Source organism: Anomaloglossus baeobatrachus, chromosome 3 (genome assembly GCF_048569485.1).
Source record: "Anomaloglossus baeobatrachus isolate aAnoBae1 chromosome 3, aAnoBae1.hap1, whole genome shotgun sequence".
Classification (NCBI taxonomy): Eukaryota; Metazoa; Chordata; class Amphibia; order Anura; family Aromobatidae; genus Anomaloglossus; species Anomaloglossus baeobatrachus.
The window spans coordinates 563695470-563713097 of NC_134355.1; the positions used below are offsets into that span (position 1 = coordinate 563695470).

At 49.5% G+C, this 17628-nt stretch overlaps 1 protein-coding gene across 4 annotated transcripts in view; it reads left to right on the forward strand.

The window, feature by feature from the left end:
* The window catches only part of ATG16L1 (autophagy related 16 like 1), a 100309-nt gene that overhangs the window by 31985 nt on the left and 50696 nt on the right, over positions 1 to 17628 (forward strand). For all 4 annotated transcript variants that reach the window (XM_075340899.1, XM_075340900.1, XM_075340901.1 and 1 more), the window contains exons 3-7: positions 3194 to 3293; positions 4402 to 4475; positions 5564 to 5815; positions 14379 to 14444; positions 16043 to 16126. In XM_075340899.1, the coding sequence (XP_075197014.1) occupies positions 3194 to 3293; positions 4402 to 4475; positions 5564 to 5815; positions 14379 to 14444; positions 16043 to 16126 (576 nt within the window). The remainder of the gene's footprint in view (positions 1 to 3193; positions 3294 to 4401; positions 4476 to 5563; positions 5816 to 14378; positions 14445 to 16042; positions 16127 to 17628) is intronic.

A 17628-nucleotide genomic window follows, 5' to 3' on the forward strand; every position in this document is an offset into this window, starting at 1 on the left:
AGTGGCTCTGTCGCCACAGACCAGGAGCTCTCTTCAGTGGTGGCTTCGGCCCCTCTCTCTGTCTCAGGGGCGCTCTTTCCTGGCCCTGTCCTGGGTGATCCTCACCACGGATGCCAGTCTATCCGGCTGGGGAGCGGTATGTCTCCACCACCGAGCGCAGTGCACTTGGACTCCGTCCGAGTCAGCCCTCTCGATCAATGTGCTGGAAACCAGAGCTGTGCTTCTAGATCTCCTAGCCTTTCACCACCTGTTGGCGGGCAAGCACATCCGAGTCCAGTCAGACAACGCGACAGCGGTTGCCTACATCAATCACCAAGGCGGGACACGCAGCAGCCTGGCAATGTTGGAGGTTCAACGCATCCTTCAATGGACGGAGGACTCCAAGTCCACCATATCCGCAGTCCACATCCCAGGCGTGAAAAACTGGGAAGCAGATTATCTCAGCCGTCAAACCGTGGACAGTGGCGAGTGGTCCCTGCATCCGGCAGTGTTTCAGTCAATCTGCCGCAAGTGGGGCACTCCGGACGTGGACCTAATGGCATCCCGGCACAACAACAAGGTTCTGGTTTACGTGGCTCGCTCCCACGATCCTCAGGCCTTTGCAGCGGACGCTCTGGTTCAAGATTGGTCCAAGTTTCGTCTCTCCTACGTGTTTCCCCCTCTAGCTCTCTTGCCCAGAGTTCTGCGCAAGATCAGAATGGAGGGCTGTCGGGTCATCCTCATTGCTCCGGACTGGCCCAGGCGAGCTTGGTACACAGACCTGCTCCATCTGTCCGTAGAGGTGCCGTGGCATCTTCTGGACCATCTAGACCTTCTCTCACAAGGTCCGTTTTTCCGCCAGAATTCTGCGGCTCTCAGATTGATGGCGTGGCTCTTGAGTCCTGGATCTTGACGGCTTCTGGTATTCCATTTGAAGTCATCTCCACTATGACTCTGGCTCGGAAGTCTTCCTCAGCCAAAATCTATCACAGGACCTGTAGAATTTTGCTGTCCTGGTGTCGCTCTTCCGGCCATGCTCCTTGGCCTTTTTCCTTGCCGACCCTTCTGTCCTTTCTACAGTCCGGTCTGCAGCTAGGACTATCCCTCAATTCCCTCAAGGGACAAGTCTCGGCTCTGTCAGTGCTGTTCCAACGGCGTATCGCCCGGCTGGCTCAGGTCCGCACCTTCATGCAGGGCGCGTCTCACATCATTCCGCCTTACCGGCGGCCCTTGGATCCCTGGGACCTCAATTTGGTCCTCACGGCCTTGCAGAAACCCCCCTTTGATCCTCTTAGGGAGGTTTCTTTGTCTCGTCTTTCACAGAAAGTGGTCTTTCTAGTGGCCATAACTTCCCTCAGGAGAGTCTCTGATTTGGCTGCGCTCTCTTCGGAGTCACCTTTTTTGGTTTTTCATCAAGACAAGGTGGTTCTCCGTCCGACTCCGGACTTTCTCCCTAAGGTAGTTTCTCCTTTCCACATTAACCAGGACATTTCCCTGCCTTCCTTTTTGTCCGGCTCCTGTTCATCGCTTTGAAAAAGCGTTGCATACTCTGGATCTGGTGCGGGCGCTCCGGATCTATGTGTCTCGCACCGCTGTTCTTAGGCGGTGCACCTCTCTTTTTGTGCTAACCACAGGTCGGCATAAGGGCCTCTCTGCTTCTAAGCCGACCTTAGCTCGTTGGATTAGGTCGGCCATTTCCGATGCCTACCAGTGTACTCAGGTGCCTCCCCCGCCGGGGATCAAGGCACACTCGACCAGAGCTGTCGGTGCCTCTTGGGCTTTCAGGCACCAGGCTACGGCTCAGCAAGTCTGTCAGGCTGCCACTTGGGCTAGCCTGCATACCTTTTCAAAGCACTACCAAGTGCATGCTCATGCTTCGGCACATGCGAGCTTGGGTAGACGCATCCTGCAGGCGGCTGTCGCCCATTTGTGAAGTTAGGCTCTGCCTACTTCTCAGTTTTTCTGTTTATTCCCACCCATGGACTGCTTTGAGACGTCCCAATGTCTGGGTCTCCCATAGGAACGATAAAGAGAATTTTGTTTACTTACCGTAAATTCTTTTTCTTATAGTTCCGTATTGGGAGACCCAGCACCCTCCCTGTTGGCAGTTTCTTGTTCCGCGTGTTATCACCGGCTGTTGTCATGGACAGAGTCTCTGGTTCTTCCGGTTCTTGCTCTGTCTTTACTTGTGGGTGGCTATTCTCCTTCAGCTTTTGCACTAAACTGGCTAGATCTGGTTCTCCAGGGGGTGTATATGCTCAGAGGGAGGAGCTACACTTTTTAGTGTAGTACTTTGTGTCTCCTCCGGAGGCAGAAGCTATACACCCAATGTCTGGGTCTCCCAATACGGAACTATAAGAAAAAGAATTTACGGTAAGTAAACAAAATTCTCTTTTTTTTTTTTTTTTTTTAAATGCGTCTGTGGTTTTTTTTTTGTTTTTTTTTTTTTTTTTGTTTTATAAAGTCATGGCGATCGCGTGGGTTCTTGCGCTGTACCTCTGATTGCCGCCAGGTCTCACTGCTCAGAGCAGTGCTTGTGCCACTTCTGGCAGTTTATCCCCCTAAATGCTGAAATCAATGTAATCATGGCATTCAGGATGCAGGGAGAGGGATGGTCCCTGTAATGCCATCAGAGACCCAATCCCAGCCATGGCAACCCTTGGTTACTGAGCTCCGAAGAGCCTCACACACCATGCTATATGCCCCTGTAGTGATAAATCATTGCAGTGGATTATAGAAACACTGAAAAAAATGCAGACAGAATTGACATGCTGCTTTGTTTTTCAGCCACAATATCTGGATGGGGAAAAAAGAAGCCGCATGTGCACAGTGAGTCAGGATTCTCATAACTTTGCTGACATGCAGTTTTCCTTTCAGTATTGATTAAAATCTACAAGGAAAAAAACATGAAAAACAGTGGAAAAAAAACGCAACGTGTGCACATAACCTAAGAGGTGCCATATCCGAGCAATATGCCAGATATTGCTATGCCCCCTCTTCGTGGTGGCCCTGAACTGGTGGTGGTGATTCACAGAATTTTCTTGTAAAGCATCTGACATCCCGACCCGCTGTGCAGAAAGCTTTACGGGCTGGTGACTCTCCTGGAAAATGAAAAAGTTGAAGGGGGATACAGCTCTGCTGTCCCATTATTCGTGTACTCAGTGGGGGTCAGTTTACACACAAGATTTCTTATATAAAATGTATGTCTTTTTAGCCCAGGCCTAGATGGGATGCGACATGACTCAATACTACAGGATCAGTTGAGGATAAAGCACCAGGAGGAGCTGACTGATCTTCATAAAAAGCGAGGAGAGGTAATTCTGATGTTTGAAAATCAGGAGAACTTGTGTTCTGAGACCCCGTCTGAACGAAACAGTGGGTTGGCACCTGTTTGCACAGCACTTTATTACCCAAAGACTTTGATTTGAGCAGTGATCAAATGTGCACACTGTTGCTCCATTTCGATGTGGGGTGGGGAGAGAGGACCTGATTCTAGGGAACTTGAGTTCCAGTGTTGGAATTCCTAGTAAATATCAATCATCATGTGGATAGATAAGGCTTGAGAGACTATAATTTATCTTTAGTGTCTCAGAATTGTAATTGTGCTAAATCAACTTTAGTATATAGCAAGCAACAGTGATATGTTGGTCAGGACTAGTCCGGTAGGATGTTCCTTCACAGAGATGAGTCCTTCATGAGATACTGCATGTATATGTGATGACGTCTTCCCCACTCTGCGTCATTGCCCACCTGGGCATGTGCCGATGATGGGGAATAGACTCTACACGCCTAGGGAAACTGATGCCGTGTCCTGCTCGATCAGCCATTGGGGAGGACGTCAGTCACACATAGGAGGGCCTTAGTGTAGTTTCTCATACAGAACTAGTCTTGTTGAAGGAACGTCCCACCAGACGAGTCCTAGCTAACATATCGCTGTCATTCACTATATTGTTGTTTTTGCACATATTCTAGTAAAGGATTGGAACACCAGGAATATTTTAGTGATGCAGGAATAAAGGTCATTGGGGGCAGTTTTGTAGAGTTAAGAAACCTGACAGGTTCTCTTTACAGTATTCAGATTAGTGGCTAACAGCTGGAAATGTTATGCTTTTAGCAAAACACAAATGCCACTATTCCTTAGTATCGTCATCACAGGTCCGTGCTGTGGAATCGTCTGTTTTTTTTTGCCCTGGTCTGCACATTGAAGAAAAAGCATTTCATCCCGGCTCCTGGCCATTTGTTGGTTTTGAGATACACGATGTATTAATAGTATTATGTTATCGGGCCGTCAGTTCAATAAGTGCAGGATGGGCTTGTTAGCTGGAGTTGTTCTGTGTAGCTGCAGGGAGAATGAGTATCATGTTGTCCTTTTCGATCCGTTCTCCGCACGCTGTCAGTAACTGTCCATGTCCCTCCCTCCAGCTCGCCCAGACCGTGATAGAACTAAACAATCAGATGCAGCAGAAGGACAGAGAAATCCAGGCCAACAAGGAAACGTGAGTAACAGCCTCCGTGCTCTCTGCTCCTGCTTTTTGTTCTATTCCTCTGGTCGTTTTTCTTTTTGACAATCCATATGCTCCTTAGCACCCTGAGGGTCACCTGATTGTAGCCTTATGCCAGTTCTTAGGAACACCACCTGCTAAAAGTAAAAACCCACAATATGTTGCAATCAAAGTGCCAGACAAAGGTTGTATGACCCATAGAGACGGCTAGGATAGCTCGTGTGAGCAGTCATCCTACCGCACATAGTTTCGGGGTATAGTAGTGTTAAAAGGTACCAAAAGTGCGCTCCACTTTTATCTCTGCAATGGGCACCAATTTACCAAACTTCAAGCTTTAGAAAATGTGTCTTATTTAATAATAACATATAGGGAAAAAAATCATCAAAAATATTTCCCATAGGAAGAATTTCCCAAATGTTGGCTAGGTGCCAACAATCAAGAAAAGCAGCATTTAAGGCACAGCGTATTTTCCTGCTTCCCAAACGATGTGTTGTACAGTAGAAGCACTGTGGATGAATTTATAGAAATCTGTCCATAGTGCTTCTTTTATACTCTGTGTAAACTGACCTCCTGAGTGGCTTTCCGAGCCGCAGCATGTCAATTTATGCATGCGGAGATGTGCGTCTTCTCGGTGGGAGAACAGTGACAATCCGCTGCGCCCAGAATCCTGATCATGGGTACGGACACTGCATTCTCCCGCAGAGACTCTGGCGTCTCCAAAAGAGGAATGACTGCATTCAGAACACAATGTCTTCTGGATTGTAAGCACGTACCCTTACAAGAGCACAGAATCCAGGATCGCCAGGTATAGGCAAGGTGTGTAATCAGTTGAGTAGTTATTGCTAATGTACCTGTCATGGTGCGTGCTGCAGTGTGTTCTTGTTTTGCACCAATCATCCCCCTTTTGCATAGTGCTTGGGCTGCAATCTCAAGTTGCTGCTGCAGTGTGCATGCAGCCTTAAGTTTAGCTCTTTGATAATGAGGGAAGCAAAAAGATAGGACGGATTCTCATTGTGAGAATGAAAGTAAGGTAACCCATAGAAGCCCTGTCTTATTAATGCTGGCATCCACCATCTTTACAGGATAGAGGACTATCAGCGCACGATCAGTGAACTGCAGACTGAGTGTCAGGATTTACGGAATAAATTGCAGGATCTGGAGCGCATCAACCAAACCCTGAAGGACGAGTACGACGCTCTACAGATCACATTCAACGCACTAGAAGAGAAGCTGCGGAGAACTACAGAGGATAACCAGGAGCTGGTGACTCGCTGGATGGCCGAGAAAGCCCAGGAAGCCAATCGGCTCAATGCTGAGAATGAGAAGGACTCCAAGTAAGATTTACTCAGTGTTAGGGGCACTTTGCACACTTCGCTATCGCAGGTGCGATGTCTGTGGGGTCAAATTGAAAGTGATGCACATCCGGTGTCGCTGTCGACATCTGAGTATTTGAATCCTTTTTACTACGATTAACGAGCGCAAAAGCGTCAATCGTATGATCGGTGTAGCGTCGGTCATTTCCATAATTTCAGAAGGACCGATGTTACGATGTTGTTCCTCGTTCCTGCGGCAGCACACATCGCTGTGTATGAGGCCGCAGGAGTGAGGAACATCTCCTACCTGCGGCTCACGCCAGCTATGCGGAAGGAAGGAGGTGGGCGGGATGTTTACGTCCCACTCATCTCCTCCCCTCCGCTCCTATTGGCCGCCTGCCGTGTGACGTCGCTATGACGCCGCACGACTCGCCCCCTTAATAAGGAGGCGGGTCGCCGGCCAGAGCGACGTCGCAGGGCAGGTGAGTGCATGTGAAGCTGCCGTAGCGATAATGTTCGCTACGGCAGCTATCACCATGATATCGTGACGGGGGCAGGGACTATCGCGCTCAGCATCGCAAGCATCGGCTTGCAATGTTGTAGTGTTCAAAGTGCCCCTTAGGCTCAAGTCATGCAACGGTATAAAACATCAGTCATATCTTCAGCCTGAAAAGTGGGACATTTCCTTCTCTCACTTGTCAGTCATGTACAATCCTTGTGCAGTCCATATGCAATCCAATTTTTCTTTTACAGTAGCAGTCATTAATAATTTACAAGACCGTTTAGTTTCTAGATTGCAGAATTGTAAGGTATCAGTAAAATCAAATGCCATACTGTAACATCAAATTTTTTTTTTTTATCTGTCTCGCACTCAGACTTGTATGAGTGCGGGTTACCTGAGTGCAGGAAACAGAGCATGCAGCTTATTATTTTTTTTTTTTTTTTTTTTTTTTTTTTTTTTGTCGGCTCTGCCCTATTAAATAGAAAACAGAAAACAGTAGACGTCGGGTTTTCTTTATCGTTCCTATGGGAGACCCAGACATTGGGTGCATAGCTTCTGCCTCCGGAGGACACACAAAGTACTACACTCAAAAATGTAGCTCCTCCCTCTGAGCCTATACACCCCCTGGAGAACCCGATCTAGCCAGTTTATCGCTTTGTGTTCAGGAGGCATACATCCACACATGCATTCTCATCTGATTTTTGATTTTTGGAAAGAGTTTGAAGAAAAGCGGGTCCAAGCCTGGACCCCCGGCATGTCCCTTCTCACCCCACTGTGTCGGCGGTGATGTTAAGGTTCATTCCAAGGCTGGAGCCTTACATGCCGTGCTCCTTCACCATCCCTCTGGGCTCTGGCTTGAAGTGGGAGCCAGCACGGTTCTCCATGCTTGGCAGGAGACCGGCCTCCATCCGCAGCCCTTCAGGATCCTGCTGGACCGGAGCACTCATCCCCAGGGACTTGGAACCCTGCGTCTCAGCAAGCTAAGTACCTGAGACGTTTATATATTGGGGGTCCCTGTACTTTATTACTGTGGGAGAGTGTGCTGAGTGATTTTTATGACATTTCCGGCGGGTTCTCTGGCTGTCGCCTGAGAACCGCGCCGATGGTGCCTGCGCGCCGGCCGCACAGCTCAAATTTAGGCCCTGGCTTCGCCGGACGCCTACTTTCGGTTTCACTGCCCTCGCATGTCATTCATGCAGAGGGACAGCGCGGCTCCGCCCAGCGGCCGTTCTGCACAGGGGAGGGACACTCCTCTCTGGGTACATGTTTCCTCCCCTGTAAGTCTCTTTGGCCCTCCAGATCCCGCTCTCAGAGTGAGTCCCGCCCCCTCTCTTCACTCCGGCGCCATTTTCTCAGCGTTTTTACCCTGCGATCAGCACTGGTCTGCAGCATCCCTGCTGAGGTGCTTGGGGGTCTGGGCTTCAGGATCTGGAGGGCACACAACACCGCTCCAGCGGTCTGGTAAGCCACAACCTCTGGTTGTGGACCTCTGTATATACTCTCTAAGGGTCATTCTCTGGCAGAGCCCCCACTCCAGCAGCATGTCTCACACGAGGAGCAAGGCTCCAAGGCTATATTCAGTATGCGCTGCATGTAAGCTCCTACTGCCTGAACCGAGCACCTATCCACATTGTGATGCCTGCTCTAACCTGACGATGCCTCAGCCTGGAATCGCACCCCCAGTGGTCTCTCCGGCTGCTCCGGCTACTGTGGCTGAACCCCCGGCTTGGGTAGAATCCTTATCTAGGTCTATCTCCCAGTCTTTTGCCGACTCCATGGGACAGCTGTCCAGGACTTTGCTGAACATGCATCAGCCCCCTTCACAGGGTGCCTCTGCTGCTAGAGTTTTCTCAGGACCGGAGCTCACAGAGGATTCATCATCTGGTCCCAGACCCCGTCCTCCTAAAAGGAGACGCAGGGTCCCCTCTCCTTCCTCGTCCCGCGGCTCTTTTTCAGAAGCTGACTCGCAGGACGAGGAGGATGCCTTTACAGGGGGCTCGGAGGCTAACTCCATGTGCCCCATTGATCTGTCCGAAAGTGACTCAGATGTTAGTGATTTGATTGCGTCCATTAATTCAGTACTGGATCTCAATCCGCCAGTATCAGAGGAGCAACCCTCTCTGGCAGAAAAGCACCAGTTTACCTTGCCTAAGAGGACGAAGAGTGTGTTCTTTAACCACTCCAGTTTTCAGGCCGCTGTGACCAAGCCTAGGGCCTGTCCTGACAAAGGCTACACTCCTGTAGCCGAAACGCGTCGCTGTTGTGTCACTATCCATGGAGGACATTGTCTTAACTGTTCATATGTTTATATGATCGTTTTTACTGGAAACCAAGCAGAATAAAGCATCTGGAAATTTACTGGCATATCTCTCCTTCTTGCGCTGGGCAGAACTCTTCTCTCTTCATTACACACAGGTAGCAGCACCTGCAGCCCGAGCAGCAGAAGGAAATTCGAGCACATGGAATGGGTGAGATGAAAGTTTTTCTCTTTGTCCTGACAAACTCTTCCCAAAGCGTGGTTCTGATGACCGTTTTCCCTTTCCACCTGAGGTGGTCAAGGAGTGGGCTCATTCACCAAAGGTAGACCCACCGGTGTCTAGACTCTCAGCCCGGACCGTTGTATCAGTGGCTGATGGCACCTCTCTTAAGGATTCCACTGACCGCCAGGTTGACCTTCTGGCCAAATCTGTATATGAAGCGGCAGGGGCCTCATTCTCCCCGACTTTTGCAGCAGTGTGGGCTCTCAAAGCCATCTCTGCTTCTCTAGAGGAGATGCATTCCCTCGCTAGGGAATCTATGCCCGAAATGGTTACCTTAACTTCCCAAGCTTCAGCTTTTTCATCCTATGCCATGTCTGCCATGCTGGAGGCTTCTCACCGCACTGCGGTGGCTTCGGCTAATTCGCTCGCTATCCGCAGGATCTTGTGGCTTCGAGAGTGGAAGGCAGATGCTTCTTCAAAGAAGTACCTTGCTGGACTCCCTTTTGCTGGGTCCAGGCTGTTCGGTGAACAGCTGGATGAAATTATTAAGGAAGCTACTGGCGGGAAGAGTACTTCAATGCCACAAACCAAACCCAGGAAACCTGTCCAGGGCAGGAATCAGTCGAGGTTTCGTTCCTTTCGTTCCTCCAACTGGTCGTCCTCTAAGCCCTCGGCCTCGTCCACTAACTCAGCCAAGGACCAAAAATCCAACTGGCGCACAAAAGCGCGTCCACAAAAGACCGCAGGAGCTGCTGCCACTAAGGCAGCCTCCTCTTGACTATCTGTCCACGCCAGCAACGTTCTTAGTCGGTGGCAGGCTCTCCCACTTTGGCGACGTGTGGTTTCAACACGTCTCCGATCAGTGGGTGCGGGATATCATCTCCCACGGCTACAGGATAGAATTCTCTTCCAGCCCGCCAAACAGATTTTTTCTGTCAACTCCCCCCTGCTCAAAGGCCGCCGCCTTCTCTCAGGCCGTGGCATCCTTGCAGGCCAACGGAGTAATTGTACCGGTTCCCGCCCGGGAACGGTTCAGAGGTTTCTACTCAAATCTCTTCCTAGTCCCCAAAAAGGACTGTTCCTTCCGGCCCATCCTGGATCTCAAGCTTCTCAACAAGCATGTTCAGGTGCGGCATTTTCGCATGGAGTCTCTGCGGTCAGTCATTGCCTCAATGACCCAAGGGGATTTCCTGGCATCTATCGACATCAGAGATGCCTATCTGCATGTGCCAATTGCAGTTTCACACCAGCGTTGGCTACGTTTTGCAATCGGAGAGGAACATTTGCAATTCGTGGCTCTCCCCTTCGGGTTAGCCACGGCCCCTCGGGTTTTCACCAAGGTCATGGCAGCAGTGATTGCGGTTCTGCACCTCCAGGGGTTGGCAGTGCTCCCTTACCTGGACGACCTTCTAGTCAAGGCTTCATCCAGCGCAGACTGTCGGAGTGTCTCGCTCACTCTCGCCACTCTAGCCCAATTCGGGTGGCTTGTCAATCTGCCCAAATCCACTTTGACTCCGACACAGAGGCTCACGTACCTAGGGATGCAGTTCGAGACTCTGCCGGCACTTGTGAAGTTGCCTTTAATCAAACAGCAGTCCCTCCAACTGGCGGTGCGCTCTCTGCTGAGGCCCCACCGTTATTCCATCAGGCACCTGATGCAGGTGCTGGGTCAGATGGTGGCGTCAATGGAGGCTGTTCCCTTTGCCCAGTTCCATCTGCGTCCACTGCAGCTGGACATTCTCCGCTGTTGGGACAAGCGGCCTTCCTCCTTGCACAGGTTAGTGGCTCTGTCGCCACAGACCAGGAGCTCTCTTCAGTGGTGGCTTCGGCCCCTCTCTCTGTCTCAGGGGCGCTCATTTCTGGCCCCGTCCTGGGTGATCCTCACCACGGATGCCAGTCTATCCGGCTGGGGAGCGGTATGTCTCCACCACCGAGCACAGTGCACTTGGACTCCATCCGAGTCAGCCCTCTCGATCAATGTGCTGGAAACCAGAGCCGTGCTTCTGGCTCTCCTAGCTTTTCACCGCCTATTGGCGGGCAAGCACATCCGAGTCCAGTCAGACAACGCGACAGCGGTTGCCTACATCAATCACCAAGGCGGGACACGCAGCCGCCTGGCAATGTTGGAGGTGCAACGCATCCTTCAATGGACGGAGGACTCCAAGTCCACCATATCCGCAGTCCACATCCCAGGCGTGGAAAACTGGGAGGCAGATTATCTCTGCCGTCAAACCGTGGACAGTGGCGAGTGGTCCCTTCATCCGGCAGGGTTTCAGTCAATCTGCCGCAAGTGGGGCACTCCGGACGTGGACCTAATGGCATCCCGTCACAACAACAAGGTTCCGGTTTACGTGGCTCGCTCCCACGATCCTCAGGCATTCGCCGCGGACGCTCTGGTTCAGGACTGGTCCCAGTTTCGTCTGTCCTACGTGTTTCCCCCTCTAGCTCTCTTGCCCAGAGTTCTGCGCAAGATCAGAATGGAGGGCTGTCGAGTCATCCTCATTGCTCTGGACTGGCCCAGGCGAGCTTGGTACCCACACCTTCTCCATCTGTCCGTAGAGGTGCCGTGGCATCTTCCGGACCGTCCAGACCTTCTCTCACAAGGTCCGTTTTTCCGCCAGAATTCTGCGGCTCTCAGATTGACGGCGTGGCTCTTGAGTCCTGGATCTTGACTGCTTCTGGTATTCCCCCTGAAGTCATCTCCACTATGACTCTGGCCCGTAAGTCTTCCTCTGTCAAGATCTATCACAGGACTTGGAAAATTTTCCTGTCCTGGTGTCGCTCTTCCGGCCATCCTCCTTGGCCTTTTTCCTTGCCGACCCTTCTGTCCTTTCTACAGTCCGGTCTGCAGCTAGGACTGTCCCTCAACTCTCTCAAGGGAAGAGTCTCGGCTCTGTCAGTGCTGTTCCAGCGGCGTATCGCCCGGCTGGCTCAGGTCCGCACCTTCATGCAGGGCGCGTCTCACATCATTCCACCTTACCGGCGGCCCTTGGATCCCTGGGACCTCAATTTGGTTCTCACGGTTTTGCAGAAACCCCCCTTTGAGCCTCTTAGGGAGGTTTCTTTATTTCGTCTTTCACAGAAAGTGGTCTTTCTAGTGGCCATAACTTCCCTCAGGAGAGTCTCTGATTTAGCTGCGCTCTCTTCGGAGTCACCTTTCTTGGTTTTTCATCAAAACAAGGTGGTTCTCCGTCCGTCTCCGGACTTTCTCCCTAAGGTGGTTTCTCCTTTCCACCTTAACCAGGACATTACCCTACCTTCCTTTTGTCCGGCTCCTGTTCATCGCTTTGAAAAAGCGTTGCATACTCTGGATCTGGTGCGTGCTCTCCGGATCTATGTATCTCGCACCGCTACTCTTAGGCGGTGCACCTCTCTTTTTGTGCTAACCACAGGTCGGCGCAAGGGACTCTCTGCTTCTAAGCCGACCTTAGCCCGTTGGATTAGGTCGACCATTTCCGATGCCTACCAGTGTACTCAGGTGCCTCCCCCGCCGGGGATCAAGGCACACTCGACCAGAGCTGTCGGTGCCTCTTAGGCTTTCAGGCACCAGGCTACGGCTCAGCAAGTCTGTCAGGCTGCCACCTGGACTAGCCTGCATACCTTTTCAAAGCACTACCAAGTGCATGCTCATGCTTTGGCAGATGCGAGCTTGGGCAGACTCATCCTTCAGGCGGCTGTCGCCCATTTGTGAAGTTAGGCTCCGCCTACTTCTTAGTTTTTCTGTTTATTCCCACCCATGGACTGCTTTGAGACGTCCCAATGTTTGGGTCTCCCATAGGAACGATAAAGAGAATTTTGTTTACTTACCGTAAATTCTTTTTCTTATAGTTCCGTATTGGGAGACCCAGCACCCTCCCTGTTGCCTGTTGGCAGGTTCTTGTTCCGCGTGTTATCACCGGCTGTTGTCATGGACAGAGTCTCCGGTTCTTCCGGTTCTTGCTCTGTCTTTACTTGTGGGTGGCTATTCTCCTTCAGCTTTTGCACTAAACTGGCTAGATCTGGTTCTCCAGGGGGTGTATAAGCTCAGAGGGAGGAGCTACACTTTTGAGTGTAGTACTTTGTGTGTCCTCCGGAGGCAGAAGCTATACACCCAATGTCTGGGTCTCCCAATACGGAACTATAAGAAAAAGAATTTACGGTAAGTAAACAAAATTCTTTTTCCAAGCCGCGCTATTAACCAATCTGGATCGATGAAAGTTAATGTTTCTTTATTTTCATACACAGGTCAATGCGTTTCAGGAGTACTCGGCTCCCTTCATCAGGACAACAAGCAAAAAACATCAAATCTCAGTTTGATGGAGACTTGATGTTTTTTGCCTGTTGTCCTGATGAAGGGAGCTGAGTACTCCTGAAACTCGTTGACCTGTGTATGAAAATAAAGAAACATTAACTCTTTCATCGATCCGGATTGGTTAATAGCGCGGCTTTAAAAACAAGTCTTCTACGGTCATCTGCCAAACCTGGGGCTGCAGGTGTTAACCTGGACTGTACATGTGTTTATAGGAGTTGTGACTTACACAACTTCTATAGGTGAGTCTGATTTTATTTATTACTCCTTCCTTTCTGGGGTAAGACGCTATTTGCGCTTTTTTTCCACAGCTTTTTATATTTACTGCCCTATTGAATAACATTGGTCCAAGTGCTTTCTGTGTTTTCAGGGATGGCACTCGGACCCGATACACGGCCATGTGGACCTGGCCTTATCCAGATTTTATCTAATTACAACACAACTAATAAAGCATTCACTTTTTTTTTTTTTTTCCCTTTTTTTTTTGTGTTTTTTTTTTTTTTTTTTTTTTTTTTTTTTTTTTTTTTAATTCTCTTTGCTTGCAAATAAATCCATGCCGTTGACCTTTTGGGTTGTCTGACTGTGCGAGTTTTAGGGTGATAAATTTCATTTTGGAAGAAACAAGTCTTAATAAAGCCGTATGGGCTGGTGGAAACGCCATCTCGTTTAGCTTCATACCTAAATTGCTAAAGCTATTAAATCTACAAGAAATAATAATTTCATTTATTTATATAGTGCTATTAATTCCACAAGGCTTTACATACATTGGCAACGCTGTCCCCATTGGGGCTCACAATCTAGAGTCCCTATCTGTATGTCTTTGGAGTAAACGGCGATTAACTCTTCTCCGGCGTCTGTCATGGGTTTCTCCATGTTCCTAAAGCAAAAAATTCTGTAATCCTTTAACAGAAGAGATTTTTGCATCAGGTTTTCCATTTTTAGATGGAAGATGACTGACAAGGGCAGGGTGTTTCCACCTCATAATGTGGTTATCTCTAGGATATGAGATCTCATTACGTTCAATGGGAAGCTGATTATCCTGGGAATAAGGCTGCAGCCCTGACCCTGCATGGGTTTCCCTGCACAGTGAGCGGAGGGAGCACGGCTGTGCAGGACAAATGGTAAAAACACTTGGTGAGCATAACGCATTGTAACAATGTGCCATCACCAAAGGATGAGAATACCTTAAATACCTTATTATGCTGAACGTGTTCTGTGTAGGAAGCCGGTGTAGGCATTTACTGTCTTGCAGTATTATTTAACCCTTGCAGGATAAGTTGGTGATCTATACTGATACTGTTACAACTTTTTCAGGAGGAGGCAGGCCCGACTACAGAAAGAGTTGGCTGAAGCAGCCAAGGAGCCGGTGTCAGTGGAGCAGTGAGTATGATTGATTACTTTTCCTTCCAAGTCCTTTCTCACTCTGCCATGACGCTGGGCATTGTAAAGCATGTTAGTACGCCCACAGGGGAGTTAGAACATGCTATGGGGGGGCGACTAGCCCATGAACTAATGCCCTTATGCCTAGTCACAGCCCTGATTAGCATCTTATAAATGATCTTTAGAAATACTTATAAAGATCTGTTTATATCTGCTACTATATGCTGGGACAGTTAAAGATTCTAGATAAGCACCCAGAACTGCTGGTGGTTCTGTCTGCACTGGGACCTGACAGGTTCACTTTAATGCCAGGTGTCCACGGGAGATCGTACCTGTGGACCTTTCTGCAGGTGTTTCCGCAAATTTACCGCAGCTGCTCCCCGGAATCCGCAGCTATCCTTTGCTGCGGTATTTCTGCGGAGCTGTTGCAGTAACCCTGTGGAAACCGTGCCGATTTTGTGCAGAATACCTGCGGAATTCCCGCCCTGTATCTCCATAGTGGAGGAGCGGGAATTCCGCAGATATTTCCGCATGAATAACAAACATGCAGTTCCGTGCAGCTGCGGGACATCGCAGCATTTTCCGCAGCTGCACATACCGCAGCACTCCCCAAATCCCATAGGATAACATGGGGAGTGTCTGTACTTGCTAGACCCTGCAGATTTATCTAGACAATCCAGATAACTCCTCATGTTTTCCGCGGCAAAATCCACGGGTACGTTATCCCGTGGGCACATAGCCTTAAAGAATCCACTGCCTTTAACAGTTTGTGCAAAGTGTATGAACACTCATGTCTGCTGGGTGGATGAAGACTCCGAACTCTGCATTTTTGGTGTTGGGTTTTTTTTTTTTTTTTTTTCTTCCCCCTTCTTTATAGTTGTAGAAACGCACATAAAAATCACACATGCATTTAAGTGTCGAGTCGAATTGTTTTGGCATTAAAAAAACTCAATAGTTGGGAGGAATAGATTGCTATTTTGTATTTTGATAGGGAAATCTGCAGAAAAAACACCTTGCTTAGTTTTATTCGTAAAGTGGATGAAAACCTGATCTGCTGTGGGTCCCCTCCAACGGATATGTGGATCAGTTATTACACGGATGGGTGTATGGTGTATGAGTCCATGTGATGTCTGTCTAAAAATAAACAGTACCCGGACGTGTACAATAAATGTATGAATGCTGCCTAAGTCTTTATTTCGAGGCGATGTGCATAGATTAGATTATTTTATTTTTGTAGCGATGGGCTTTTAGGGGAGGGTTTGCTGCGTGTGAGGCCTTACCCAAAATGTGTACTGTTGTTGTGGTGTGTGGTTTTTTTTTTTTTCCCCTTGTGGATAGAGGTTGTACCCCTTTTAAGCCTTCACATTTGACAGTACACCACCTATGAGACCTAAGGAATTGATATGAATACAATAAATAGAACTAGTCCAACCAATGAAGTGAATGTTTGCTGCTTTTTTTCCACTTATAGACTTACATGTGACTCTTTCAGCTTGTTTGCTCATCAGCCTGGGGGTGTTTTTGGTTATTATGCTAACACGGACGCTGGGTGCTCATCTTTTCTGTGCCTAATGTCTTGTGTTCTCCCTTTTCTGCAGAGATGACGATATTGAAGTATTGAATGACAATGCGGATCCCTCGGGGGATACCTCTGCCCCTCCAGTGCCTGGACGATTGGCAAAGTAAGTTAATTGACGTGCGTATAAATGTAGATAGACGCCATGCAATTCCTTCCGAGAAATCTAATAATCCAGCATTTGTTTCCAACACACAAGTGCCATGTAATGGGGAATTCTGGGGAACAGGAATGTGAGCAGAAAGGAACAATTTGAATTATTGTCTTAATTTTTATATAATGTTTTGTGTTTTCTTTATCGTTCCTATGGGAGACCCAGACCATGGGTGTATAGCTACTGCCTCCGGAGGACACACAAAGTTACTACACTCAAAACGTGTAGCTCCTCCCTCCTAGCATATACACCCCCTGCTAGCCAGACCTACCCAGTTTCATGCTTTGTGTCAGGAGGATCACACACACATGCATCCTTTTTTGATTTTTCATTTTTTCTAAAGATTTGGAAGAAAAGCGGGTCCACTGGACCCCCGGCATGTCCCTTCACACCCCCCTGGCGGGGTGCTGTTAAGGTTGACTTCAGGGCAGAAATCCCTTCATGCCGCGCTCCTTCACCATCCCTTAGGGGCTCTGGCTTGAAGTTAGAGCCAACACGGTTCTCACTGCTTTGCAGGAGACCGGCCTCCATCCGCAGCCCTTTGGCAGGACCCTGCTGGACGGAGCACTGGACCCCCACCCCACCAGGGACTGGACCCTGCGTCTCAAAGCTAAGTATAGAGACGTTATTTAAGGGTCCTTCTGCAATGTGGGGCACTTTTATTGGTGGGACAGTGATTTTCTTTGATAACGCTGCTTTTTAATGTGTTTCCGGCCGGTTCCACAGTTTTTACTGAGAACCGCGCCGATGATGCCTGATTGTCGGCCGCGTGCATAACTCTAGGCCCCGGCTTCAGCCGCGGCCTAGTTTCGTTTTGTTCCCCTGCATGTCAGTCATGCAGGGGGACACTGCAGCGCCGCCCGCCGGCCGCCCTGCACAGGGGGGGACACTCCTTGTTGAGGAGATGATTCCCTCCCCTGTACATCTCCTTAGCCCTCCGTTCCCGCTCCTGGGTTAACCCCCGCCCCCCCCCCTCACTCTGGCGCCATTTTCTCAGCGTTCTTAGTACGCTGATCGGCGCTGGCTGCTCTGCAGTGCAGAGGGAGTGGATATCTGGCTGGGGGTCCAGGCTTGGAACCCGGGGGGGGCACTCACAATAGCGGCCTGATAAGTCACAACCTCTGGTTGTGCACTCTTATACACTATCAGGGCATTCTGAAGGGGTTAATTCTTTATTACAGAACCTCATCCTCAGCAGCATGTCTCACTAGGAGCAAAGCTCCAAGGCTGTAATATTGCTTGAACCGGCATAGATCATACTGTAATGGTTCTTATGTAGTGGTGCCTCAGCCTGGAGTCTTCCCCAGGCTGAACCCCTGTCTTGGGTATTCTAGACAGAGCCCCCCACCTCTGCAGCAGGTCTCACAGAGCGAGGCTGCAGGCTGTTTTTATTATCCACTGCTGGTAGTCTCGTACGGCTGTACCGAGCTCCTAACCACTGTGGCCCCTCAGCT